At 41.5% G+C, this 27,369-nt stretch overlaps 1 protein-coding gene across 1 annotated transcript in view; it reads right to left on the bottom strand.

The window, feature by feature from the left end:
- TNFAIP3 (TNF alpha induced protein 3) overlaps positions 1–27,369 on the bottom strand; it is a 118,720-nt gene that overhangs the window by 32,648 nt on the left and 58,703 nt on the right. The window contains exon 8 of the mRNA XM_044075488.1: positions 8,723–8,949. Coding sequence (XP_043931423.1) covers positions 8,723–8,949 — 227 coding nt within the window. The remainder of the gene's footprint in view (positions 1–8,722; positions 8,950–27,369) is intronic.

Below are 27,369 nucleotides of genomic sequence, written 5' to 3'. Positions count from 1 at the left end.
CCACTCCCCTCCTGCTCATACCCCTTTCCCCACTCCCCTAACCTATGCCTCCAAATCTAGTTACTCCCCTTTTTTTCATAGTAAGAGGATAAAATATAAGGGCTTTACTCTGTCTTGCTCATACCCACTTTTGTGTTTAGTATAATTGTTTTTTATTTAGTTTAACTTTTAGTATAATGACTATAGTTTATAATTATAATAGTATATTTTTATTTTAACCAATGCTACCTCTGTACTGTTATTATACATGTCTTTGTTATATATTGTTAACTTTGTCACTGTTCATGCTTGGAGCTTTTCTCCCCGGGCCTCTACTGAAAATGGACATATATCCAGTTAGACTAGCCCGGTCAACAAATGTAAAATAATATATATATATATATATATATATATATATATATATATATATATATATATATATATATATATATATATATATATATGTCTATATCTATATATATATATATATATATATATATATCTCTCTATATATATATATATATATATATATATATATATATATATATATATATATATATATATAGCGTGAGAAAGAGATACACACACACACACACACACACACACACACACACACACACAGAGCCTTCCCACTGGTAACCTGGCAAACCTGAAGGTCCAATCAGTAGTGCACATGGTGGGAAAGAACTGTCGGCTTGCAGAATGGGCGAAAGGAGTCCAGACTGGGAAATACAGCCTGGATACAGATAAGCTAAGTTGAACAAAACATCTATGGCCAGATCTATCTGTCTTTCACTCACAGTGTTCAAGTCAAACCAGTCAAATCATGCAAATCGTTCTATATTTTAATCTCTGCATATTAATTAATTTAATAAAAAATGACTTCTACAATCCTCCCTGTCAGTACCAGCTTCAACCACATATTGCTACTTTAGTTATATAGTTCACAAATATGTTTTACCCGATTTGCACACTGGCAGAACTTTGCAATCATTATCACACCTGCAAATGTTTTCAAAATGGTTACTAACAGTTATGTACGGACCATGATGAAATGTAATAATTCTGTAAATAAAACTGCTTTATGGAGGATTTCTAAATAGTAGAATCTGAGATGATAAAGGTTTGAAAGGTACCAGGAGAAGGATGAAGAATAATGGTGTCCAAACAGAAACACCTACATCTGGAAAAAAAAATCCAGAGACCATAAATTTCCAGCTTGGGTCGCATTCAGTTAGCAATCTAAAGGCTGGCAGGGATAGAAGTTCTACAGAAGAGGTCCCACCAGGAATTTCATCAAACCTTGAAATACAGGAACATTTAAACAAGCATATTTTCATTGAGTAATTCAACTCAATTCCAGCTCCTAAATTATTTAAGGACTTGTGAGTGCTACATTTCACCATCTGCTAAACAGAACCATATACTATGGCAGGCGATAAATGCATTTAACTACATTCTTTAAGCCGTCGGTGCTTGGCAAAAACTGCCTACCTCTTCCTTCTTCTCCTAATAACTGGGTCAAATCCTTCTTATATACAGGCTTTTCTCTAACTGGGTCAAATCCTTCTTATATACAGGCTTTTCTCTATTTTTGAATGTTCTGCCTCCCCAGGAAGATTGTTCCCGGTCCAAAACCTATGCAAAAAGAAAAATGTTATTGTTCCAGAGTACTGCTACCCCTCCAAATTTCAGGGCAACAACCTCTTGTTCTTTCATAACTTCCTGAAAGGCTTGTTATTCTTAAAGTTAGTTTCCTTCAAAATTTTGTCATGTTTCTCTGACTCTCTCTCTCCTTTCCTCTGGTACACACATTAGGTTCTTTAATCTCACACCATCAAACTCTATATGAAAAAAACTTCAGCACTCATCTGTCACACTCATAGGGACAATCTGAGTCTTGTTTTCTTGAAGAGGAAAGACCCTAAATGCACAAATGATTCCACACAGTGTCTCAACATCCAAATCTCTGTACATAAGAATGACCGTATTTGTGTTGCCCTTAACTGTTTTCTGTTTGCTTGACTGTTTCAGAGTAATTCAGATCCTAAGCCTGTCCAGTAGTGTAGAGGGATAACTATGGCTCAGGTGACCCGAGTTTCATTAGCACTTTGGGCACATGACAGTGCTGGCAGAAAGGGGTGGAGACAGCTGCAGCCTGTAGCAGTCCTTTGAAGGAAGGATACAGGCCATGGTATGGGGGCCTGCACATAGCATACAGAATTATCAACTGGCAATAGCCTTCATCAAACAAGTGTACTGGAGTGTGCACTTGTGTAGGCAAAGGCATAGTGGCTGCCCCGGTGATTGCAGGTTATGTATCCCTTGCCAAGGAGAGAGGTTAGGCCCAAAATAATAATGACTACATTGCTGGGAAGTCAGTGAGAAACGTCATCCCCTTATAAGGCCTTGAAATATGAGCTGAAGTCCGACTGGGAAGGCTTAATGTTCAGCAGGGACAGGGGGGTAAAAAGCACACAGATTAAAATAAAAAAAAAAGTTTCCAGATTTCTCTTCCTTTATCAGTACCATTCCCTCTCCTCAGTTAGGTTCTCTGCTTCTCGGACCTACTTCATCACCATCTGTTTCAGGTTCTCTGCTACTCAAACCTTCATCATCAACATCCGTTTCGGTTTTAACTGGCACAAGTCCTTTGACTAGTTTTCTGCCTTCTTTTACTTCCTGAATACCACCTTTTCCTTCACTTTTTTTGGAGGAAAACAATGCTTTTTGTTTTATTTTTTTTTTCACTTTGTGAATTTCAGTTATTCAAAAGTTTGTAAACCTGTGCAATGGCACTGTAAATGTTTCTCCTTTGTTCTTTAGTGATTTCTCATAGTCTTGCTATGAAATCCGCGGTGGTGGTGCTGCGGTAGCGTTGTCGCCTCACAGTAAGACGCTGTCTGATTCGATTCTCAGCTAGAGCGTCTTCTGTGTGGAGACATGTGTGAATGGGCGTACCTTCATTGAAGGTTTGCATCAGGGCTGGCAACTCTGCACGTAAAAATCAACTGCCAATCATTAGCGGACCGGAGTTCTGCTGTGGCGACCCCTAACCGGGAAAAGCCGAAAGACACAACAAGTCTTGCTACGTGTTAATGCATTCTACAGATATTTTTTCAGATGTTAAATTGGATTGGTCCTCTGCCTTGAAAGCCTTTTGCCTAATTGTTTGTGTGGAAGAAACTGTTTTGGATGGGTTATTCTCTCCTCTGTACCAATTTTAATATTTTTCCAAATGCAGTATCATTGGGGCTAGGGGGTTGTGGAACGGAAAATGCACCTTATACCTCATTAAAGTCTTTGAAAGTTTGGTCATGTAAGTTTTAAATATTTTGTCTTTGGTATCATTACTACTGGAGAGCCTGAAGTGGAAAACTCCATCAGCTTTTTGGTCTCATCCTGTTGTCACCAGGGCTAGAAGTGAAAGATGGACTACTGAGTGGGTTCCCATGTACAGCAGAGCTGTAGATACATGCTAAGACAGAACTATGGATGCTGCAGAGTATATACAACACCCAGGATTCTGTTACAGGGAATGAGAGTTGCCACCCACTGCATCTTGGTATAAGGCTGGATGAAATCTACTGATGCCAGTAAGACCAATGCCTGCTGTGAAGGCTCCTATTAAGTGGAAAACTTGGTGGGCTAATACTGTAAAACCTATGGCAGGAAAATAGATATCAGCATAGATGGAGGAAGGGCTGCCATATGCAAGACTGACATTAGCAAAACAGGTATATGCCTAACAGATGTAGAGAAGAAGGATAGATTCCCATACAGTGTCAGGTAAGACTGATGCCTGTATTGCAGGATTAACACCCCTCGTGAACCTCTGTCTCTGGCTTTTTTGTTGAATCTTTCAGCTTCTCACAATCAATCTCCTGACAGAATGGAGTATGCCTGATGGGTGAACATGAAGGGAAAGCAGGGGGAAGGTAAAAAGTGGATGATGCAGGAGTAAAATCAGGCTGAGGTCTGTTAGAAAAAAAACTCTTATATATTCATAGGTGTGTACTAGGCTAATGGCCCAGGAGCCTTTACAAGCCTAGCCCACAGAAGTGCCCTGGCATAGTGCCGCCCGACGTTAGTTCCCAGTGCCTCTATCAAGTAGAGGCACTGGAGTGATCCCCGGGGTGAACTTTCTATTTCCCATCCACTCATCAAGATTTCTCTTGAAGAAGGCCAGTGAGGTGCTCTGCTTGACATGTATGGAAAGTCTATTCCAGAGCATGTGCAGTCTCTGGGTTATGAACCTGTCCCTCCAGCATGGTCTGTGGATTGTGGTAATGAGGTTGAGGTCTCTGGAGTGTTGGTGCAGAGGGATTGGCATTTCTTTAGATGTAGCATATCTAACAGAACTGGGTCAGACATGGCTTTGCAAGTCAAGCAGAGATCGCCTCTTAGTAGACGATGGAGAGAGAGAATAGCTGGAGTTTTTTTGAGTCTGTCCGTGTACGATGTGTGTTTCTTCGTGAGGTACTTTTGCGGCCTTTCCAGCTGTTGCATGTGTCTAGTGAGGTACATGCCAAATGGGGCATTACACTCGATGATTGGCTTAATGAGGGAAGGGTAGGGAAAGATGATGACCTCTTTCTTCCTGGATGCAAAACCTTTGGTAATGAGATGTGTCGCACAAATAGACTTGCTGACCACAGTGGCAATGTAGTGGTCAAAGGAGAAGTTGCTATCAATCTGTGTCCCCAGATCTCTTATAACACCTTCAGTGTTCAGTGGGCTCCCATCAATGTGGTAATTAGTGGGAACTGAGTTTTTCCCAGAGGGTATGATGATGATGCATTTTTTGGCATTAGGCTTAAGGCCTTGGTTTCGACACTAGTCACTGGTCACAGTGAGGCCTTTCTGTAGGATGTCTACATCACTTGGGGAGTTAATAATGGCTCTCAGCTTGCAGTCGTCTGTGAACTTGATCAGCCAGAGTCCCTCCGTGTTGGCCTGGACTTCTGAGAAGTAGATATCAAAACAGAAGAGGACCCAGGACCTATCCCTGTGGGACTCCACTCGTGACTGGTCGTCAATCTGACTTTGAATCCGCTACTTTCACAATGTGGGTTCTATCTGTAAGCAAATTTGCAACTCGCCTAGTGATATAGGGGTTGATGTCTAGCTTGGTGAGTTGATCAATAATTCCTGTGTGGGGAATGGTATCAAAGGCCTTGGCCAGATCGCTGTAGGCTGTATGAACTGCCTTGCCATCATCCACAGCTCTGGTGACGGACTCAAAGAAGTCAACCAGGTTGAGCAGGCATAATCTACCTCTCACAAAACCAAACTGCGTGGGATCTAGAGTTTGGAGAGTACCTATATACTTGTTAATTAGGTCCATGATGATGCACTCCATAGCCTTACATATCAGACTCGTCAGGCTAATGGGGCAAGAATTCCCAGGGTCTGTAGTCACTCCCTCTTTATGGAGAGGGATGACTGTAACAGTGTGCCATTCGGTAGGGACAAAGCCTGAGGTGAGACTGTGATTGAACAGGGCACACAGATGTGGTGCCAGTTCACTTTGTAGTTCATGTAGAACACATCCAGGGATATTGTCGGGTCCCATAGAAGCTGTATTCTTGGCCTTGGATAATGCAGCCTTAACCTGTGCTGCAGGAATGCTGGGTGTCTGGCATTCCTCCGGTATTGTGATTGGTCCTTTACGGGGGGTAAGGTGGAAGAAGGGTAAAGTTGGCACTGAATCTGTCAGCCAGTATGTTGGCGATATCTGTTGGCTCAGTATAGGAGGTACCATTGTGCAGTAACTCAGAGCAAACCTGGATATTGCCGTGAAGTTTTTGATATAACTATAGAAAGCTTTGTGGTTGTTTTTTGTGTCTGCCGCAATTCTGTCTTCATAGCTGGCTTTAGAGGTTTTGATGAGGGATCTCAACTTTTTGTTGGAGGCTAATAAGAGAGTTTTTCCAGTTTTGAGACTTTACCTTTTTCTGCAACAGTTTCTTCCTTCTGTTGTAGAATTTATTAATGGCAGGGGACCACCAGATTGGCTTCCTTTTATATGGAGGAGAGCGTCTTGGTTCTGTTGGGAATGGCTAGTTCCATGCATTTATGTACGTGTTCGTACAGTGCACTGGTGTATGATTCAGCAGACATGCATCTATTTTCCATTGACATGGGTGCCGTGAAGTTAGCCACCTCTGTTTTTAGGTGCCCAAAGTCAACTTTGGAGAAGTTTTTCATGGCGGTTACCTTTGCAGGGGGTGTGGGTGAGATGTGGATTTCCATGGCAATTAGTTTGTGGTCGGATCTAACCAGGGAGGAATTGACTACTGGTGTAGAGCAACGTTTGCCTATGTTAGTAATAACCAGGTCAAGGATGTTGCTTCCTCTAATGGGGGTAAGAATGAGCTGGTCCACAGCATTGGAATTGATGAATTCCAGGAAGCGTTGGGCCAGTGTATTGTTGCATGAGTAGTTTTCCCAGTTGATGGAGGGGTAGCTGAAGTCGCCTAGTATGAGCGTGTTGGGTTGGACCCTAATAGTTTCCAGGGTGCTTAGGAACATGTAGTGAGAGTCTTGGGACATGGTTGGGGACCTATAGCAGGCTACAACCTGAATATCTGTCTTACTTCAGATACAACTAACGTTGAGTATCTCAGATAGGTATGCTGGGCTACTCGTCTGGAGGTGTGCAGATCCTTTATGAATATGGAGACACCACCGCATTTGGGGCTTCAATCCATGTTCTGGGGCCGAAAGGTGTGGAATGAGTTATAGCCCGGTAGTGCAGGGGTGTTTTCTGCTGCTTTAAACCTGGTCTCCGTTACAGCACAAAGTCTCACCTCAGTAGTCAATTCCTCCCTGGTTAGATCCGACCACAAACTAATCACCATGGAAATCCACATCTCACCCACACCCCCCGCAAAGGTAACCACCATGAAAAACTTCTCCAAAGTTGACTTTGGGCACCCAAAAACAGAGGTGGCTAACTTCACGGCACCCATGTATCCTGGCTACAGGCGAAATCATGAAAAAAGTAAGAAGTTTTGTCCTTTTGTTGTAATTTAGATTTCAGATAAGGAGAACTCTTGTATTTTGTCTTCTTTTTGCTTCTGCTTATGGTGTTTCTTCTTAAGAATACATTTAGAAGTCAAAATGAAAGCCTCCATTTTCTCCCCAGGTCTCCGCTGAAAACGAGCAGTTCAGTTTCCAGACAGACTTTCCAGGTAAACAAAAGCAAATAAATAAATGCTGGAGTTTTTTTCAACATAAGGTCATTCAGCTATGGTTTTCTGCAGCACATATGACTAAATGAGCTAAACTCCCTGTAAAAAGAATATCCTAGTATACTATGTGAGATAACTAGAAAATTAAACACTTGCGTGTCTATCTGTAATGGAGAGATTTGTTTGCCACAATGGCTCCAGGTGTTAGAAAGCTGCAACTACCGGAAATTATAAAGACCCGCAGAAGAGATCAACTCATAAATCAATTTGCTCACGGAAAGAAAAATTTTAAAAACAGTGGAATCCCAAAATAAAACCAAAAAAAAGAATGGACTAGGAAAAAGTTAGAAAAATGAAAGACTTTTTCCCCTCAAAGCAGCACAGGGTGATTGTGTGACCAAACTCTCTTGCACAGGGAAAGATCTAGATACATTTCCACCTGGGCATAACTTTAAGGAAATAAAAGGCAGCATCTAACAGTCTAGGAAAGCTAAAGATTAAAGTTCAGTTCTTGCAGCTTCTAAAAACAGCATTTTGTTATTGCTTGGACAAATGAGCAATCTGAATGGAACTACATGTTATGCAAAAATGGCCACAGACCTACGGGAAAAAAACTACCTAAACTGGCAGATATAGGCTAACTAATCACAGTTATGTTTTGTTGACTCATTTTCAACTTCATATTTTCTGAATCTGAAGAAAAATTAATCCTGAGCTTTATAAAAGATGCGTGCATCCACTTCTTCTAAAATGTGCCCTTACAATTACCACTCTGACAACCCACTTTATTCTTACTAGGCTCATAAGAAATCTAGTCTATCAAAGCACTGACTAATCTCGGACAATATGCAAGCCCACTGCAAGACACACACATGAACATGAGCAGATGTGCGTGCACACACACACACACACACACACACACACACACACACACACACACACACACACACACACACACACACACACTTGTTGGTAAAGTGGAGAGCATCTAATTTGCCTATCTTCACTAGATGAGGGGAACCTTGGAGCATCCAGCAAAAATCCAAGCAAGGAGGAAATTAATTCACACAGAAGGTACCCTATCCGGAAACTGAACTTGAGAGCAAATTGCTTTGAGGAAGCAACACTAACCATTTCACCACTGTCACTCTAATGCATTATTAGTCCATGCTAACCTATCCTAATCCTAAGGGCTCCACAGCAAGCAACTGTGCTGAAAGGTGCGATTCCTTCACAAGAGCTAATCAATGGAAATGCAATGATTAGTGAGATTACTAATGAATTACTGAATAAAAATATTAGTAAATATGCAAAGCATACGTGTCCATCCTGGTACAGGACCAAGAGTTCAATGTCTCCTCTAACCCTACATTACTTTCCTGCCATCCAATTAAACAAAATCATTAGATGATATGGTGATTGACTGCCCTGGAAAAAGATAAACTTTAGTACTAGAATAAAGGATATTGTAACAGTAACAGCTGATTTATGGAGCAATAATTCTGTTACTATCAAAAAGGTATTTCACAATAATCTAGATTACTTACATTTTGCTGCTGAACCACCTGGTCCCCTGCTCGTTTTGCCTCCCAGTACCGCCTGTCTTGAGCATCAAGAAAGCATCTCTGACAGTATCCTTCTAATAAAGTATCTCCCACATTGCATTCCTGGCTAAGACAAACTGAGTTCTTGAATGCTGGTGCTGTGGTTGCAGGGCATCCAATATTATGAGGACTCTTCTGAGTTCGTCTTGCATTTTGTGCTGTTTTTTCCCCTAAACAAAGCAAAGAACAGAGACTTTGAAGCCAACAAATGCCAGGTAAAAAATATACATACCTAATATCTATAAGAAATGTAACTATACAGACAGACACACATACACATACATAAAACCCTGTACCACTGTTCATGTATACACATGTACATACGGATTACAATGGTGGGTAACGGCAGTAAAGCCACAGGGCTCAATACTTAGAGGCATAACACAGGTACAATACAGGCATAGTACACAATACCTTCAACTCTTGGAATTACTTAAATATGCTCTCTACACACTCTGGCTGGGTGTCTTAAGGCAGATAAAAGAAAACATGTTCAGCTTAAAAGTTCATTGGTCTTAAAACTGTACACAGACAAAAAATGAAAATTAATTACCATAACAGATCTGGACAATTATGCCCAGCCTCATCAACAGCATTGCTAATGCCATTGGGTGTTTCTGAAACTTCCCTTTCTCTTTTACCAATAATTTTATATGTGATTAGTTTTTCAGTTTTGTGCTTCTTTTTCTTATCTATATCCCTATTATTTTCCTCATGCACAGGAGAATCATTTCCAACCACTGCAGATTCTGCTCTCATTGCTTCAGGATTGGCTCCACCAGCCATGTTCAAGGTCAGGAAGCTACTGGTTGGCATTCAAAGAACTCTGCTCCATCCTGTATAAATTTAACTTATTATTTCTCAATACTAGACTTGTAAAATGGTCTGTCCCCAAAAGAATACATGGTGTATTTATTTTCTCATGAGATCTTATGTCCACATCTGTAGTTTTAAAAGCCTTGCTCTCCATATCACTAAGCTTCACAAATAAATCGCCAAAAACTCAAAGTAATATGGGACTTTTCCCTAAAGAATTCCACAAATCTAAGACCTGCAATAAAACTGCATCCTGCGGTCGCTTCTGTGATACGTATTGAACGAAATCTGGACAGGAAGGCTCATTTGGCAAAGTACTGTGGGTAAAACAAAGAGACCAGCAGCATGGAAAGTTTCAGATTTTGAAATGGCTAACACCTGATGGCACCAGCCCTCCACATCGTAGACCATATGTTTAGTCGTAAGCTTAAGGCCATAATTTCAATAGCTCCAATTTCCATACCTCCAAAGAAATTTAACTGCAAACAAAAAAAGGAAGGGGCGAATGTAGAGGAAAGTAGAGTTACATAACAGGTTACCATAACGGTAGATGTCCTTCTCTTCACTGTTGCAGTATTCTTTACAATAGGGATCCACTGCCAAGGGCGGCCCAACATCTGGCCAGTATACCAAAGCCTTTAGGTTGCTTTGAGGTATGCCGTACATTACACACATGCTCCTTGTACAACATAGGGCATAAAGGTGACTTCCAGACGCAACATCCTCAGATCTGAGAGCACCAGTAGGAACGCCAGTCCAAAGGTTAGCAGTACATCCAGAAGGGAAAAGGACCTGGGAGAGGAGAGAGAGAGAGAGAGAGAGTGAATACTGCAACACTGCAGAGAAGGACGTCTACCATTATGGTAAGATCTTACATAACTGTACTATGTCCTTCGATTTCACTGTTGCAGTATTCATTACAATAGGAAGAGTGCAAAAGCTCAGGAAGAAGAGAGGGAGGAGGATGAGCCAGCAGAGCTCTCGAGTAACCCATGAAGGATGGCCCTAGCTCTAGGTCTTTAAATTCCATCTAACTTGTAGTGCTTGGTAAATGAATGCTCAGAAGACTAGGTAGCTGCCTCAAGAATAGAGTTAGTATCCAAAACCTTGAAAAAAAAGCACCAGAAGAAGCCACAGCTCTAGGAGAATTAGCCTTAACAGAAGAAAGAAAGCTCTTACCTTGAAAGGAATAACAAAAAGTGATGGCTATAGAAATCCAAGAAGAAATCGTTTGCTTGGACACAGCCAATCCTAAAGACCTAGGATGAAAAGAAACAAGAAAGCCGGTCAGATTTATGTAAAGTCATAGTCTTATCTAAATAAAACCCAAGTTGTCTATGCACATCTAATGTGTGCAGCACTTTCTCACTGGCAGATTGCAGAGAAGGAAAAAAGTGAGCAAATGAACAGAGTGATTAAGGAACAACTCATTCACCACCTTGGGCATAAAAGGCAGGGGATCCCTACTGTAAAGAATACAACAGTGAAGAGAGCTACATCTATCATTATGGTAAGATCTCACAACTCTCCTTTCCTCTTTACATAGACTTCTCTGGGAGGTATGGAAATTGGAGCTTCTGAAATTATGAAACACCAAAAAAGGAGGGCAAACCATAAGGGCTTGAAGCTCAGATACCCGTCTAGCAGAAGTAAGGGCCAACAAAGGACAGTCTTCCAAAAGCAATGTTGCAAGGAAGCTGAAGCTGCAGGCTCAAAAGGAGCCTGGGTCATTTTTTCTCAAACAAAATTAAGATCCCAGGGAGGAGAAACAGGCTTCCTGGGAGGCCTAACAAGAAGGATGCCTTTAAAGAATGGTTTAGCTTCAAATCTAGAGGCTAAAGGAAGTAATAAACGCACACAAACAGAAATAGCTGATAAGTGGGCCTTAACAGAAGAATAAGTCAACCCAGCATTGAGCAGTTCACACAGATGAGAGAGAACCAAAGGAACATCCACAGAAAATGGATCCAGGTTACAAGAAAGACACCAAACCAAAACTTCTTCCATTTGGATAAGTAGGGTTTCCTAGTAATAGGTGTTCTGGCCTCCTGCAGGATCCTAAGCACATCCTCAGAAAAAAGGTGTCTTGGGAATCAAAATCCGATCACCCACAGTGTCAGTTGAAGAGTGGACAGATGGGAATGGATAAGCGATTCCTTGTCTTGTGTGAGTAGGTCCACACTATGAGGTAACTTGTGATGACTGCCCTTGGCTAAATGCAGAAGGAAGGAACCAATGCTGTCTCAGGCAAAAGGGAGTCACCAACAAGATTTTGGCAGCATCCTGTCGTATTTTGACAGGAATTTTGGAGTGAGGGGCAGGAGCGGAAAAGCATAAAGAAACATCCCCTTCCAAGAAAAAAGGAGGGCGTCTACCTTCCAAACCAGAGGACCTGGGACTCTGGCACAAAATAGAGGAAGTTGTCTGTTCAGAGGGGAGGCAAAAAGATCCATTTGAGGAGTACCCCACTGATAGACAATGTCCAGAAACACATCCCTGTGAAGCATCCATTTGTGGGACTGAGTTATGGACTTGCTCAGAGAGTCTACCACAATGTTTTGACCTGAAGTAATGTAAACTGCCTGAAGAGTCAATTGATACTGGATAGCTAGTTCCCACACCAGGAGTGCCAACCAGAAAAGATAGGGCCTTGTTCCCCCCTTTATTGACATACCACATCACTATGGTATTGTCTGTAAACACCTTGAGAGGTCCTAGGGAGAAAGACAGGATGAAAGGCCTGAAAAGCCAGCAAAGAGCTCTAGTCTCCTTGATGCTGATGTGGTCTTTCTGTTGATGAGGCAACCAGACTCTCTGCACCTTTAGGAACTGAAAGCTGTTCTCCATCCCATGTCTGAACCATCTATGAACAGCTCCTGAGGGGGAAAAGGTGGTCGAAAAGGGAGCCCTGGATTTGGATTCAACTGCTAAATCCACCAGTGAAGTTTCTGCTTGAGACATGGAAGAACTAAAAATCGAGGTGATGAGAATGCTGAAGCTAAAATGACTTTAGGAATCACTGAAGTTTTCTCATGTGGAGTTTGGCAAAAGGGAGCATAGAAATGGTGGAAGCCACGAACCTCAGAGCTCTCAGAAATTCCCTTGCTGTTACCGAGGTAAGAGGAAAGGGAATGAGAAAAGGAAATGAGAGTTAGGACTTTGGAAGGAGGCAGGATGCCACCATAGGAACAGTCTGGATGCTGCACCCCAGAAAGACATGATCCTGAGAACAAGTCAGAACAGACTTTTTGAAATTTATAGTGAATCCCAGGCTCTGCAGAAGGGAAACTGCAAAATGGAGATTTTGCAACAAAGTCTCTGGAGAAGATGCCTGAAACAAGAGGTCGTCCAAGTAGGGAAAGACTTGGATGCCCCTTAGTCTGCAAAAAGCAATCACTGGAGTGAGACATTTGGTGGATATCCTTGGGGCAGTAGAAAGGCCAAAGGGCAAAGCAGAGATCTGAAAATGACAAAGCAACAGAGAAATGCAAAAACTTCCTGAAAACGGGATGAATCATGATATGAAGATAAGCATCCTGGAGATCCAGAGACACCAGATAAGCCCGAGGAAGCAGAAGAGGGAGAAAGTTTAAATGGACAACATTCGAAAAGTGGGGATCTTCGGAAAAGTATTTAGATGAGAGAGGTCCAGAATAGGTCTCCAAGTGCCCTATTTCCTAGGCATCAAAAACATTCTGGAGTAAAACCCTTTCCCCCTCTGGGAAACTGGAACTTCTTAAATAGTTCCCTGAGGGAAGAGATCCCAAAGCACCCCTGGAAAGAAAGGACCCTGCTCCTGAGGGGACCAAGGAATGTCCATAAAAGAGGGAAGAGATTTACAGACCATGAAATAGCCTAGGCAGATAATGTACCACAGAAGTCAGGAAAAGGAAACCTCTGTGGTACAGAAGTTTGGGAAGCTTTAGCAGAAGGAGCCCACTTCCCTCCATTTTTACCAGAAGGGCCCTACAAACAAAGGCTGGCTTACTGGAGTAATTCCTCTGAAATTAAGCATAGGAGAGAAAAAAGCATGTTTAATTTCATGCAAGGCCTTGCCCTTATTCTGAAGAGACTTAAATCAGCGGCAGCTTCACCAAACAGGCGTTTGTTGTCTAGAGGATCATCAATCAACTTAACCTTATTATCATCAGGCAAAGGTTGAAGCCAAAGCCAGGGATTTCTCCTCATCACATAATGAAAGGCAGCAGCCCTAGAAGAAGCATCTGCTGCATCATAAGTACACTTAATAAAATGGTGAGCTACCTGGGTCGAAGTCCCTAACACAATAAGAGCAGTAGTCTTCCCTTCAGAGTCTGGGAGATCAGAAATTACCTGACAAGCCTGGGAAAGACCCAAAATGTACCTGGACATATGCAGCTAATAACTGGCAGCCGTACAAGTTATGGTAGCAGAGGTATAAACCTTCTTACCTAGCCTTTCCATAGTTCTGCTGTCTGTCAGAAGGAAGCAACTTAGTAGAAGGCAGCAACTGAGATGGCTTGTCAGAAGTCACAGACACCGCAGAAGGGCACCTATATAGAAATTTACAGTCCTCAGGCACCCTATAAAATCTATCAGGTTTACTGGTGGCAGGGGGCTGGGAATCTACAGCCTTAGATGCAGTAAAACAGGCATCCAACAAGGCACATAAAACAGGAGAAACAGAAGAATGTCCAGGAGAGTCCATTTGAAGGAGCTCATACCTCTTCTGCACCTCAGAAACCAGGGCACAATGCTATTTAAAAAAAAAAACTCCATCATTCTGGAGATTGTGTCCCTAGAAGAAATTTCCTCAAAAAGAGAGTGTGTCAGGACTAGTAGATTTCTCTTCCTCAGACTCATAATCTAAAGAAGAGGGAATCTGAGATGAATAAGCAGGGGATTCCTCATCTGAATCCACTGCATCCTCGGGGGAATCCTGTTTCTGGGTCTTTTAAGGAACGTGAAGGGCCAAGAGGGCTGGAACAGAGACCCCATAAGGAAATTTCAAAGCCATCAAAACATTAGACAACACCTGGGTAATATTCTGCCATTCACTCTGCAGGTCCTTAGGAGCTGGAGAAATATGCTTAGTCTTTTGCTTGTTCGTCCAGGGGAAATCCACCTTATAAAACTTCAAAGGCTCTGACCCTGGATAGCATTCAATAATAGTAGTTACAACTTCCTATCTGACCAAAATCTGAGGAACACTTCTAGGCCCCTAGGAAATTAGCCGTGTTTCCCCCTGAATGTCTGAAGTGGACGATTTCAAGGCCTCCAAGAATGTGCGTAAGGTTGGATCCATGCTGGCCTCTGAAACAGTTGCAGCAGAAGAATCCACTTTCACTTGCTTGGGAAAGATGTCTGGTGGAGGGTGCACAGCAGAAGAATCAGACAAGCTTCTTGACCTTTTTCTTCACAGCTAACCCTCAAGGCGGGAAGTTCCTTCCGTAGTGTCTTCAGCTATAAGTGTAAGATGCTGATTCTCCATATACAAGGCCAAGGAAGAAAGCAGACTACAGAGTGTCTTAGGAACAAAGGCCTGACAAACTGAACAGGACATATGGTCGTGGAAAGCGCAGAGACAAAATAAGCACTGCACATGATGGACTTTACCCTTCTTGGATGCCATGAAACCCCACAGATGTTTGTTGTTTGTCTTTCGGCTTTTTCCCGGTTAGGGGTCGCCACAGCGGAACTCCGGTCCGCTAATGATTGGCAGTAAATTTTCACGAACGCCGAGGTACCAGCTCGACGTTCAACCTTCAATGAAGGCACGCCCATTTACGCATGTCTTTTGAATGCCCACCCAACCGTGGGGAGGACATGCAGACTCCACACAAAAGGCACTCCCCACACTCCAGCACAGAATCGAACGGGAGAACCTCTTGCTGTGAGGTAACCAACGCTACTGCTGCACCAGCGTGGATTACTATGAAACCCCACAAATAACAATACAAAAAAAGAAAAAGATAAATGGGCCACTTATCTGAAACAGTTTTGTGAACCAGCAATTGGATGGGCGTTCAGACAGACTATTAAGAGATAGAGTTCGGATTGGTGGCAAAGAAGTTCTGGGGATGGTAAGTCTGCACGTCACCTATATGCCCTATGTTGTGCAAGCAGCATGTATGTGACGTACGGCGTACCTTGAAGCAACTTAAAGGCTTTAGTATACTGGCCAGACATTAGGCCATCCTGGCAGGGATGCCGATTATAAAGAAAACTGCTGCAGTGAAATGGAAGGACATCTAATAATTCTGTAGGCACACTGAATACCAAGAACAAGTTAAATATAGCAGTAGCTCCTAACTTTTACATAGATATATATATATATATATATATACATATATACATACATACATAACTAGGATTTTTCCCTTGTAGTCAGACCTGGTTATAATTTGCCAGTATAGCCTGATAATGTGAAAATGACACACGTTATAGGTTCATAGATTGATACTAGGCTATCTGCCCTAGGGCATTTATAAGCCTAGCCAGAGTGTGTTTGGCTTTCACCACCCTTTTAGATTAGTTGACTGTGCCTCTGTATAGTAGGTCACAGAAGATAGCCCTTTTAAGGTTAGTTTACGGTACCTCTGTCTAGTAGGGACACAGAAGAGATCCCAGGGGTAAACCTACGATCTCCCATCCACTCGTCAAGATTTCTCTTGAAGAGGGTCATCGAGGGGTCTCTGCCTAACATGGATTGGGATTTTGTTCCGGAGTGAGGGGAGCCTCTGGAGTATGAATCTGTCCCTCCAGCATGTCCTATTTATTTCTGTGCTGAGGTTTAAGTCCCTAGAGTGTGTAGCTCTAAGGGATTTGGATTTCCTGAGGTGGAGCATGTCCATTAATTCTGGGTTGGACATGGCTTTATACGTCGGGCACAGATCGCCTCTGAGTAGGCGGTAAGCAACTGAGTAGAGCTGGAGTTTCTTTAGCCTAACTGCGTAGGGCATCTGTTTGAGTCCCTTGATCCTCTTGGTGAGGTACTTTTGGGGTCTTTCCAGTTGCTGCAGGTGTCGGGTATGGTACATCCCAAATGGGGCATTGTATTCAATTATGGGCCTGATGAGTAGAGGGGCACAATGACCTCTCGATCTAGATGTGAACCCTTTCGTGATAAGGTGGGCTATATAGAAGGTCTTTCTAACCACGTTGGCAACGTGATTGTCAAAGGAGAGATTGCTATCTACTTGGGTCCCCAAATCCCCAATTACTTCTTCCGTACTTAATGGATTACCACCTATGTGGTAATTTGTGGGCACTTTGCTTTTTCCAAAGGGGATGACTATGCACTTTTTAGCATTTAGATTTAGGCATTGGCTCTGGCACCAGTTATCCGTCTCTGCAAGACCCTTTTGGAGGATGCTTGTGTCAGTCGGCGAGTCGATTATGGCACCCAGTTTGCAGTCATCTGCGAACCTGTTCAGCCATAGTCCTCCCGTGTTAGCCTGTACCTCAGAGAAATATATACCGAACAAGAGAGGTCTCAGGACTGAGCCTTGTGGGATGCCACTTGTAACTGGTTTAGAGTCTGACATGGCACCTGCAATTCTGACCATGTGGGTTCTATCCCTGAGCCAGTTTGCAACCCATCTTGTGAAATAGGTGTTGATATTTAAGCTGGTGAGCTTATTTATGATGCCCGACTGGGGTATTGTGTCGAAGGCTTTTGCGAGGTCCAGGTAGGCTGTGTGGACTACCTTCCCTTCATCTATGGCCTTGGTGACTGTTTCAAAGAAGTCGACCAGGTTCAAGAGGCAAGATCTGCCCTTAATGAAGCCGAATTGGGTAGGATCCAGTGTTTGGAGGTTCCCAATGTCTTTGTTTATGAGTTCCATGATGATACAGGATATATAGCTTTGCAGACCACGCTAGTCAGGCTTATAGGGCGATAGTTTCCGGGGTCCGTTGTGGCACCACCTTTGTGGAGTGGGGCCACTGTTGCTGTACACCATTCCTTGAGTACATATCCTGTAGTAAGGCTGAGATTGAACAGTGACTTTATGTGAAGGTTCAGTTCTTCTTGGAGCTCATGTAAGACGCAGCCCGGGACACCGTCCGGTCCAATTGATGCTGTGTTTTTTGCTTTGGAGAGTGCAGCTCTCACCTGTGCATCTGTGATGTCAGGGAGGCTACACTCTGTTGGGATAGACACTTGCTCTTTTGGGGGGGGGGGGGTTTGCACTGAACCTGTCTGCCAGGATGTTGGCAATGTCTGTGGGTTCAGTGTATTTTTTGTCATTTTGCACTAACTCAGAGCATATCTGGGAGTTGCCACCCAGGTTCCTGACATAACTAAAGAAGGCCTTGTGATTATCTTTAGCATCTTGTGCAATTTTTCTTTCGAAGCTGGCCTTAGATGATTTTATGAGGGATCGTAGTTTCTTGCTAGTACTGATCAGAGATGCCTTCACTTTTTGGGATTTTGCTCCATCATGTAGTAGCTTCCTACTTCTGTTGTATAGCTTATTTATGGCTGGGGTCCACCAGACAGGTCTCCTGCCTTTGGAGGAGTGAGTCTTGGTTTTATTTGGGATAGCACGATCCATGCATTCCTGTAGGTGTCCATAGAATGTGTTTGTAAAAGATTCTGCAGTTTGGGCTGTATTTTCCACTGGCCTGGGGGCTTTGAAGGATTCCACCTTGGTTTTGAGAAGTGTGAAGTTTGCTTTTGAGAAGTTCTTCACCGTGGTTTCCTTGGCTGGGGGTGGGGACGGGATATGGATGTCCAGTGAGATTAAATTTATGGTCAGATCTTACCAATGAGGGGTATACCTCTGGTATGGAACATAGAGTCCCCATGTTGGTGATGATCAGGTCCAATATGCTTTCCCCTCTTGTGGGAGTGGTAACCAGTTGTTCCATAGCATTTGAGTTTATAAATTGTAGGAACTGTTGGGCGAGGGTGTTGGTGCTTGAGTAGTGCTCCCAGTCTATGTTTGGGTAGTTGAAGTCACCCAATATAATGGTGTTTGGAGAGACCTTCATATTCTCCAGTGTTCTCAGGAAAGCCGAGTGGGGCTCCTGAGTTTGGGAGGGTGGTATGTAGCAGGCTACAAACTGAAAGGCAGTTTTGCCCACTGTTAGTTGCACATGGATGGTTTCCGATGCTTCGTGCAGTGCCAGTAACCTGGAGGTGTGGGTATCTTTGATGAATATGGATACTCCCCCTCCTTTTGTGGTTCGGTCCGAGTTTTGGGGCCGAAAAGCAAGGTATGAGGTATAACCTGGTAGTGCTGGGGTGCTCTCGGGAGCCTTGAACCAGGTTTCTGTTACTGCACAGATATCGATATTCTCCATACTGAGGAGAGCCTCGAGTGCGTGCATCTTGAGGTTTAGACTACTGGCGTTGAGCAACATTACCCTTAGTTACTTTTTCCTTGTGTTCTCTATGAAGGTGGGTTTGTCTTTTCAGCCTTGCCTAAAAAAGGCACTATGGGGGTGGCAAGAGCCTTAGCCAGTATTCGAAAGCCCAGGGGTGACAGGTGCAAGCTGTCCCTAGCGAAGCAACGTGGCTTGTCGAGCATGTCATCCCAGGCAGACAGACACTGGATCCCCTTTGAATGACACCAATACTTTAGCCAATTGTTAAAATTTATCATTTTGTCTTTATACCGTGGCATCATTACTGGTGAGGGTAAGATGCTACTCAAGGTCAGGGTCATACTGGCCTGGGCTACATGATCAGAGAGCTCCTCTATGTCTCTTTTCATGTAGTCCAGGGAGGTACGTCTCAGGTCATTCACACCAGCATGGACACTGACAGAGTCATATTTGTACTTGCTTTGGAGTGACCTGGGTGCTTGTGTTATGTGGCGGATCCTGGCACCCGACAGGCAGCTTACAGTCTCTTCTCCTTGTTCAGCCTGGTGAGTGGGATGTCAGTGTGTCTGACAATAGAGTCACCTATTACAATTGTATTAGGTGTGTTGTCTAGCCTTAAGGGCTGTGACTGTGTGGCACACTGACTTTGTGAACTATGTGATACTTGGGTACTGTTGTGGGGTAGCGGTTGCTTGGATGTCTGCTTTGGAGGTCTCTGCTGCTTGGGCAGGTTTTTATTTAGAGTATGTTTATGTGTTTGGTTTGCTGTTGCGATAGGTCTATGTGAGACTGGATTTGTGGTGTGTGTGGTTACCTTCTCCTCCTGACTGACTGCGCCAGTACTGGGTTGAGGGAGCTCAGCCTCCAGTTTGGCTATATAGTTGCATCTCTCACATATATTTGAGCTTATCGTAACAAGGTTCTGCTACTGTCCAAAGGTCCCAGTCCCGAAAAATGTATTATATATTGGTATTTTTCTTTCTCTTATTTATATTTATATTAGCGTACACACTGATTCATATACATATGCATAACAGTTATCAGGGACTATATGAATATTAGTTAATACATAGACAGCTATTATAATATAATACATATTTTAAGAGTACTAACTGTGTAGCTACATATGATTATGACATGATTTATCTATTTTATATTTATTCCTAGGATATATTTATATTTTTATATTTATTTATATATAGTATACATAATTTACATCACATAGGATATATTTCACACATTCCTTATGGAAGTTGTTTTATTGTATATATTATATATATAAGTACGTATACATGGATTTGTTGTGCCAATGGATTGTTTCATAATTTTTATATGATAAGCGAGTTTCATTAACTTCATTTTTTTCTGTTTCAAATTAAGGATTTTTGTTCTCATGACTGATAATGGAAGACCGAGATTGTTTTATACAATCTTAATGATCTTAATTGTTTCAATTTAGAGCCGATTGTTTTTAATTGATTAATTATGATGATTGTATTTAAATGCTGAAATTTGAAAGATAGAATGAAATCTGAGGAAGCGTGCCGAGGTAGCGCGTGAAAGCGCTTATTTATCTACATTAAAGTTTGAGTTTTATGTACTATCTTGTGGTGGTCGTGTCCTGTTCTATACTATATATTTGAGCTTGTTGGGAGGAGGAGAGGGTGGTCTGTGTACATAAGGCAGTTGCAACATTGCCTCAAGATTCCCAGATTCACCAGCTGGACTGGAGAGTAAACCCGAATCTGACTTTTGGACATACCAGAATAGTATAAGGAACTACTTTTTGACTGATCAAAAAGGACCAATAGGGAGCCAAGTACTTAAAGGGAGTATAAGAGGGTGTAGTGCTTTAGTTTATTAGTGCTTACTTATAAGATTACTTATACGAGCAACTGCAGGGCTTTAGAATGAAAACAGAATGCTTACTTTGAGATTTAGAACAGTTCTAAGGGAAAAAGTGAAGAGCAGACTAGGTTTCATGCATAAACAAGCCCCCTTCTATTTTTATGAGAATAACTCTTCTGGAAAATGTTACACTGTTTTCCCAAGTAGTACAGTATTTATATTTATGTGAAAAATGTTTCAGTACCAGAAGTAGTAAATCTTGACTGCTTATGGTTTGCAAAAAATAATGCACAATTTGTTTTCCATATTTGTTTTAATGAGAAAACGCCGTACCAAGTGACAGTGACTATAAATGAGTTTTATATTCACAATATGGTTTCCCATGTCTGGGTAATCATGAGGAGAACACCAGTATGGATACCATACCATGCAAGATGGTATACATTACATTATACACAGGAGTGACAGCAATGATAATAGCTTGATTGAGGATGTCCAATGATTGGCACCTAGTTTTACTGAAATAGCCTAAATTAACAGCAGAAGGAAGCAGTTACATGTTTATAGTATCAGACATGACCTAAGGTGAATTTCAGAACTAATAACCTGGCATTGTGAACACTGGCTCTAGATGAATGTCACAGTTGATGCGACACTCCAACCATGTGCAAACAATGGAAAAAAGGGGCTGCGGATGAATGGAAGGCAAGCAAAAAAAAGTCTGTTATGTACTGACCTATCATTTTGAATTGTACATTTTCTTAAGTTCTTTACAATGGACATAGAAGATGACTCCATGAACTGCATTTATTGAAAAAGCAAAAAATATATATACATATTGAAATGCTTGCAAACAGCAAGACAGAAGAACAGAGTGACCTGGAAACTGTAGGTGTAACACAGAAGTTATATCCCCAGTGGCAATTCTGTAAAATAAAATAAAAAGAGGCTATACCCATTTGCAATGTACTAGACTTAGAAGCACTGTTATTCATTGCCATGTTTGGCACTATTGTTCTTCTGAAGACAATCACCTGTGCATGGACCACATGAAATAACCCACTCATGCTCTGCGTGGATGAATTCTGTTACACACATGCCTTAGTTTGGTGTGCTTGGTCACAAAGTTCCCAGGTGTACTGTAGTCTGTTACCAACTATATTCAAGAATGACAGTAGTCATAAAATAAGCAAAAGTTGCATCATGCTCTTGACTGCATAATGGCTTTGTGATGTACCTCCATCTAAACAGCACCATATCCTGCATCCGATGTACATAGTGCAAAAGTAAAAACACACCCACACCACAAGGTACACATTCATACAGAATATTAGCCACAGTCCATAAAGCAACAGCTTCTGGCAATGATCTTCTTACAGAATATCGCATGAGCTTATGCAACATTACTTAAGCCTATAAAACTGAATCATGTAAACAAAATGATTAATTGGCATTAGGTAAGCTCTGCGTGTAAACACAAATGACTTCTCTGTAGCAAACTGCCCACTGCAGTCTGTTACCAACTATATTCAAGAATGACAGTAGTCATAAAATAAGCAAAAGTTGCATCATGCTCTTGACTGCATAATGGCTTTGTGATGTACCTCCATCTAAACAGCACCATATCCTGTATCCGATGTACATAGTGCAAAAGTAAAAAACACACCCACACCACAAGGTACACATTCATACAGAATATTAGTCACAGTCCATAAAGCAACAGCTTCTGGCAATGATCTTCTTACAGAATATCGCATGAGCTTATGCAACATTACTTAAGCCTATAAAACTGAATCATGTAAACAAAATGATTAATTGGCATTAGGTAAGCTCTGCGTGTAAACACAAATGACTTCTCTGTAGCAAACTGCCCACTGGAAAAAGACTTTAACCTTAAAACTGTGCTTGCAAGTGCAATTCATGAAATAACAGGTCATGTTTCACTTCTAAAATCAATTATTAATAAGTAAAACAGGAAAAGGAAGTGAAATAAGTTTCTGACCAAGCATCTGATACCATAAACCACAAAATTTAATACAGAAACTCTTACAGGCAGGGGTTCTTTTTTTTGAGGGAAGGCAGTGGAATCAGTGACCTCATCATCACTGCCCATCATCACTGCCCATATCATGGAGACTCCACAAGGGAGTCAGTGTGCCTATTAAACAAAAAACATCTTTATTAAATTATCACTTATGACACAGGCAATCATATGTTTATATAAATGAAAACAATCCATACTGACATATTTTCAGTCGCAAACATTTTACATCACTTTTAACCTATCCAGTTATTGTCAGTCAAACATTACAAAGCTCATTCAATTCCTGCCATCCCTTAAATCTTACTCCTCCTCCAAAACATTATTCTGCAAGTATTTTCCCACAATTACCATTATTTTCTATATAATCTGCTTCTACCCCTTTCTAAAGATCTCACTTCCAGTTGTTTTTTGGCAGCCACTAGAATTAAACGTAAAGGCCTTAATAAGTCTAAGCAATTCTGATTTGTGTATTATAGCTCAGAAAAAAATTATTTCCTTAGTTGCACCAATTTACTCACCCAGTACTTCTGCTAGAATGGTATGCAGGGAAATGTTAAAGTTTCCAACTCATTATACCCCAGAAAATATGTTCCCAGTTACCGCTTTCTTCTCCATCACACCTTTAACATTTGCAATCTACCTGAGGAAAAATTCTTTGGAGTCTGCTTGGGGTATAAAAATGCCTATTCAAACACTTCCTAACAAAGATCTTCAATCTTCTAGACTTTGTTACATATTTCGGAGCCAGACATACATTTCCCCATTGTTTCTTGCGCACTGCAGGAGAAGGTGGTAGAGAAGATGAAGAATAGCACCTTCCAGCAGCTGAAATGGATGAGGATAACTACTGCAGAACCTGGGTCTTGGATTCTTGAGGGACAAACAGACTGACTGACTGATAACCAATAACTGCTGCTACAGAAACACAAACTGGTACCAACACTGACTGGATGGCATGGAAGTTCCAATGGTAAGAAGCATGATTACGAAGTATATTAGAGCCCATAACAAGCTTAGACAAAACCCTCTCCTTCAACAGCACTAGGAACAATGCAGTTATCAAAATCGTTGATGATGACATTGACAAAGACATGCTGCTGCTGAAGGTTAAGGCAATAATTCAGGTCAATGCTGAAAATGTTGTCTGGGGGGGGGGGGGGACTAATGAAGCCAACAAAGGCACTGTTGACATTGAGGTCACCGACTCTGACAAAAACATCAATCAATTGCACATCAATACAGTAGGATGCATAAGTGCCAGCAAGGCACCTATCAATGACTGTCTTTTTTGGGTTGCTACTGAAAAGTGTGCAACTAAGGAAAAAAACGTTATTAAAGACTTTTTATACTTTTAACAATGAGACTGGACTATTGGAATCCTGGTGGTTGCCTCTTATTGCTTTTCGCCTTTGGACTTTAAGGAAAAAAACTGTTTGTCTACAAAGACATAGGGGGAAGGGAATCTATTCCCAAATGAAAATACTGTTGAAAAACAGAAACCTGCCATGCCAAAAAGAAATCCTCCTGAAGTTTCCAGTAGTCAACAACAAAAACAATGGGGGGGCATGCCTTGAGCTTGGCACTGAAAGTTCCATAACTAGTCCATCTTCTCTATCACAAGCTATCCTGGCAGCAGTTGTACCAGCAGAATGGATAGGGTGCATTAACAGTAACTGGACAAGCAGACATTTCTGTCATCTTCAAGAACTTTTCCACAAGATGAAAGTGTCTTTCTTAATAAGCAGCTCAATGCTGAGAAAAAAACACGATCAATCTCAAGCTTTCTTTTTGAAAAACTCTTATCACAATAAATTTGGAAGGCTTTAAAGTTAAATCCTTTGAGGCTAAAGGAAAAACTGATGGTTTACACATGGAAGCAAACAGTTTATCCAATGACATGGAAATAGCCCACTGAGACTTTAAAGACTTCCTTAACAAAATAAGCTGGGGCTATTCTTTTCTGTATCACAACATGGATGATGAAAACTTAAAACAAACATTGCACTCTGAAAGAATGTAGGCTTCATCCAAACAAATTATACACCTTGTATGCCTGTCCTATGGTAGGATCACTTCCCCACAAGACAATGACAAAACCAATGCTTATTGATCATTTGTACACATCTGGAAAGAACTCATAGTAATACAGCCTGTAAGTATTGATGTGACACCCCAACCCCATGTGCAACAATGGGTAAAGAGGGTTGTGGGTGGATGACTGGACAGACACAGCCTGTTGCTATAGGCTATACAACTAAATAAATAGCATCCAAAAGGAAATAATGCAAGAACTCAAGGAAAGTGAAAGCTCAGTTGTACAAGTTGAACTTACAATAGCAGTAGATTGTTGAATGATCACTGCTGCAGTAGCCTTAACTATATGGGTTATATCCTGCCAAGGATACAAAACCAACCAGCTACCAAAGCTTCAGTGCAGCTTCCATGTGCCCAAACTAGCTTGAGCTGAACTGAATAAAAGACAGGTTTGGGGCAGGAAGCCCTTCAGAGCTTCCCTGCCAGCAGAGAGAAGGAGGCTAAAATCTTCTTAACTTCACAAGAAATGAACAATTGATTTGAGGATCTGAAAGATTTAGTTCTGTCAAGACAGTACCTGAGTTACCTGTGGACATCCACGGTATGGAACATCCTTTCTCCCTCATTTTTTAGGTTCAGGAAAGAAAAAGGGGAGATGGTTAGTTTGGCTTAAAGTGAACTCAGACACCACTTTAGACATAAAAATGATTAGTTCTCAAAGAAACCCTGCACTTGTGGAAAATGAGGTACAGTTACTCACCATAAGAGCTTGCAACTCAGATACCCTTCATTCAGAGATCACAGCAATCAATAAAAATGTTTTCCAAGCTAAGAACCTCAAGTCAGCCAGATTAGCTGGTTCAAATAGAGCAACTGTTAGTTTCTCGTACATAAAATTAAGATCTCAAGGAGAGGCCACCAGTTTACCTGGGAGTCCTCTTATGGAAAACCCCTTTCAAGAACATTCTGACATTCGACTGACTTGAAAGAGAAGGGTCCATGGGCAGACATGCTGAAATAACTGATAAATGAACCTTGATAGAGAAATAAGAAAATCCATTGGATAGTACTCACATAAATATTGTAAAACCAGAGAACATGAATTGGTGCTGGTTATATTCTTGGCATCAACAAGAAAACCTTTTCCATTTGCTAATATATGATAGAAAATCCCTGAATGGAGAATTCAACTAGTGTATAGTGAATTTTCCAAAGGCAAACAAACAATTCAGCTACTTGTAGAGAAAGCTAAACTAAAAGGTTTTGTCCATAAAGAAATATTATAAAATGGAGAATAACTAAAAGGTATAAAGTGCAGGATGTTGCATCCAAAAATAAACAAATAAATAAATAAAACAAAACTGGAATATATGGCCCAACCAACAGGAGACTCTAAACAGAGATAATTCCTCTATGTTGCTCTGTGCAGAAACATGCCTAAAAGATTTATAGGCCTCAACTGCAACTGTAATGCAGAAGTTAGGACACACAGTAGATAACATCACAGATATAAAATTACCAGGTTAGAAATATACCACATAGCCAAGAAATACAAGCAAAAATGTGTGTGTGTGTGTGTGTGTGTGTGTGTGTGTGTGTGTGTGTGTGTGTGTGTGTGTGTGTGTGTTGGCAAGAAACCTAGTCATTACACTTTCTTAGATTATACCAGGAAAAGACTAATCTGCCAGTTGGCAGAGAAGATCAAGACAATAAGCTGTTAACAGGCTACTTTCTGAGATACAGGGTTTGATTCCCTGGGCCTTCTTTTGCCTACTGTTTGACACTAGGCAAGTCACTTAACCAGACATTTCTTTGGGACAATTTGAAATTTGGGCTTGGCTTATTTATAGTTTCCGGAAGTGCATGCCTAGTAATTATCTATGAGCAAAATGAAACCAAAAAGCAATTAGAAGAAGGCCTTGTGCCAAACACAGAAGAGTAGGGAGAAGGTAATGTCAACTGGCTAAGAACCATACTACTGTGTGCCTGTTATAAGGGGGGAATGAAACGGAGAAGGATATAATCACAAACATTCTGTTTAAAAAAAAAATGGCTCCAAAAAAGAAGATTGCTCCAAAAAGGCACTCAAGGTACAGCGGACATCTGCATACACTGGGACTGGGTAGAATAGGCTGAAAAAGAAACAAAAGGACCCTAAAACCAATGCATGTGAGGGTAAAGATATAAGATGGTTTGACTACAGATGGAAATTAATCCTTGGGGGAACTGTGAAAAGTGCAAGCTTGAACACGATTAAGGCAGAATAGGAATGAAAGTACACTTCAAGGACAATCTCTAGTAGGGCCCTTTGGCACAAGGAAGAGGTAGAAAAGGCCTCAAACAGGACACAGATTTAGATATATGCTACTGGGAGCTGTAAATTTCTTATTTCCCCAAGGATATGAAACTTGAAAACCCCACAAAGTATGTATATAAACAAGGTCTATAAACCACCTATGCAGAAAACAAACTTTACAGAATGGCAAGAGCAAAAGACAGCCTAGAAGCCCAAGCTCACATCTTATCATACAGACAT

The sequence above is a fragment of the Protopterus annectens genome, chromosome 1.part1, assembly GCF_019279795.1.
Source record: "Protopterus annectens isolate FY-2018-M chromosome 1.part1, PAN1.0, whole genome shotgun sequence".
In the NCBI taxonomy this organism is placed as follows: domain Eukaryota; kingdom Metazoa; phylum Chordata; order Ceratodontiformes; family Protopteridae; genus Protopterus; species Protopterus annectens.
Note: the sequence above shows the minus strand (reverse complement) of the source record. Positions and strands in the feature narration are given on the sequence as shown.